Here is a 2,550-nt window from a genome sequence, read left to right on the forward strand (position 1 = left end):
CCAACGGGCAATTGAGCTAGTGATGCAGATCAATTATAATAAGGCGGACATTTAGCACTATCAAGGGAATAACATATAGAGAATAGTAGGAAATTGATGTGGTTTGATGTACAATATTTCGCCTCTTTATTTAATTTGAAAGCAAACATATTAAAGAAAAAACAGAAAAGTTCTTTATTTATCTAAATGAAATAAGTCTGGCAAACCGAAAAGAGTAAACAATTTTACTGTAAATCCTATAAACCATAACAATTCGTTAGATCATTCTCCTTATAAATCATTTTGCCAGAATAATTGTTGTGTTCTAATTTTCCTCTATTGATGAATATACTTTCATGGCGCCGGCTTGGGCGAAATTTTCCGAGTCAACCTTGAGGACACCGAATAATGAGGAGCCAATCGTGACTTAGTGCCAATCTTTTCTTTCAAATGCGGTGCTAATTTAAAATTACGGTTTAGTTTGGCTGAGATTTCTGGAGCAATGTGTTTCTTTGGTGCAGAATTAGGAGCAATGTTAGATTTAGAATGAAGTGGTTTTGTTACCTTAGGCATAAGGGTTGTGAATGAAATTGAAGGAAATTTACTTAAGATTCTAGGAGCCGAATGTGGGGAAAGACGTTTAATTGATGCAGGCTGAGGTGCAAATTTTGATCTAGAAAAAGATGTTTTAGTTATCTTAGGAGTTGAGAGTGGTGTTAGCTTTGAAGACACATGAGAATGAGGAGCCAAAGATGATTTAAATGATGGTTTTGGAGGAAGGCTTTGTTTTCTTGGGATTTTGGGAGTCAAATGTGTTGGAAAATATCTATTTGGTGCAGGCCTAGGAGATGTTATTGTCACCTTAGAGGTTGAGAGAGGAACTTGCTTTGAAGAAGAGACATGAGAATGAGTAGCCAAGATTGAGTTGGATGTGTGCTTTTCAATTGGCTTTGGTGCTATTTTTGGAGAAAGATTTTGTTTAATTGAGCTTTTCGGAGCCAAATGTGTTGGAAAATATTTTCTTGGTGCAAGCCTAGGAGCAAATATAGACGAGTGAGGTATTTTTGTCAATTTAGCAGTTGAGTGAGGAATTGGCTTTGAAGACACATGAGAATATTGAGGGGTCAAGCTTGACTTAGATTTGCTCTTTTCTCTAGGATTTGATGTTGGTTTTGGTAGAAGGTTTTGTTTAATTGCGCTTTTAGGAGCCAAATGTGCAGATAAATGTTTACTTGGTGCAGGATTAGGAGCAACTTTAGTTTTAAAATTGGGTTTAATTGAATGAGGATTTTCTGAGGCATCCTTAGGAGTTAAGTGAAGAATATGGTTTGATGCTGGAAACTTATGTTTAGGAGACAAGGAGAGTGCAATTTCAAATGAAGTTGCAAATGTGAAGAGAAACAAAGCTGCAAAGATGGAATATTTGTAAAACTTTCTCATTTTGCTTCTTGTATTGGCTATATTGAAACGTTATGACTTGCGTGTCATACTTATAGGTAGACAAATACGGAACAGACATGCTTTCGAATAAGTCTAGATTAAACTCCCTTAAAATTTAATGAGGTAATTAAGTAACTTTAAGTTCAATGAGAAATGTACTATCATAAATGTTTAACAATCTTTAGTGATGAAATGAGTTGTATTGACACCAATAATTCGTTACTGTTATGATAAAAATTAAAATATGATGGATGTCTACTCTTCCTCCATGATTTTTCTCTTAAATGGTTAATGACATATTCAATGACATATTCCATGACATATTTTCTTCACTTTTCATGCCTATAAAGGCCTTGTAATAGATAGGAAAATACACACAATTGAAGAAGAAAATCTCTTCCTTTCTCTCTATCTCTATTTCTTGTTCATGTTTTACTAAATTGTCTTTATTTCTTGTTCATGTTTTACTAAATTGCTTTTATTTCATAACACGTTATCAACACGAGTCTCTAACCAATTGTATATATATCTACAAAAATTTTACTACATCCGAAAATATTGCAATTAAAAGCCATACATATCATCTCTTTGTTAGATGTAAAGAGAAACTACATATGGTAAGTAATGAAACGTAAGAATGTATGATTATCTTATACTTGTCATTCATCTAATATCCCGTATGCACACAACTTCGTACTACACATGTATTGCATAAGCACATATCCATATTACATCTTTTATATCACATGAATGGAATGAAATTTTCGAAGTTCTATATGTGAAAATTATAGTAGTAGTTAATTGTTGTTATGATGCATGTCATGGTAACCAAGGATATGTTATATAGGTTGTCTTATGCTTATTTGTGTGCTAACTATCTTCAATCTGTCCTGCTGCTTTTAATATTTTTTTACTTGGATGAATATTTTTTCCTTTTGGGTTTTTGCACTTGCATAAAAAAAAATGTCATACTGATTAGAAGCATAAATCATCTTGAAGAAAATAAGAAATACTTCACATCTTTATCTAGGTTGATTAATTACTTCTTTAAAATTTGGAACACAAATCAGCTACTGAGAAAGTATACTTCATAATTTATGGTCGTATCATTTGAAAGGAAACAGTGATTAG

General features: G+C 32.7%; 1 protein-coding gene across 1 annotated transcript; it reads right to left on the reverse strand.

The window, feature by feature from the left end:
• Positions 1-333: 333 nt before the first annotated feature.
• On the reverse strand, positions 334-1,419 carry LOC138879991 (uncharacterized). The gene has a single exon (XM_070159639.1). The coding sequence runs from the start codon at positions 1,417-1,419 to the stop codon at positions 334-336; it is 1,086 nt and encodes a 361-aa protein (XP_070015740.1).
• Between the last annotated feature and the right edge of the window lie 1,131 nt (positions 1,420-2,550).

This window comes from Nicotiana sylvestris, chromosome 10, assembly GCF_000393655.2.
Source record: "Nicotiana sylvestris chromosome 10, ASM39365v2, whole genome shotgun sequence".
NCBI classification, from domain to species: domain Eukaryota; kingdom Viridiplantae; phylum Streptophyta; class Magnoliopsida; order Solanales; family Solanaceae; genus Nicotiana; species Nicotiana sylvestris.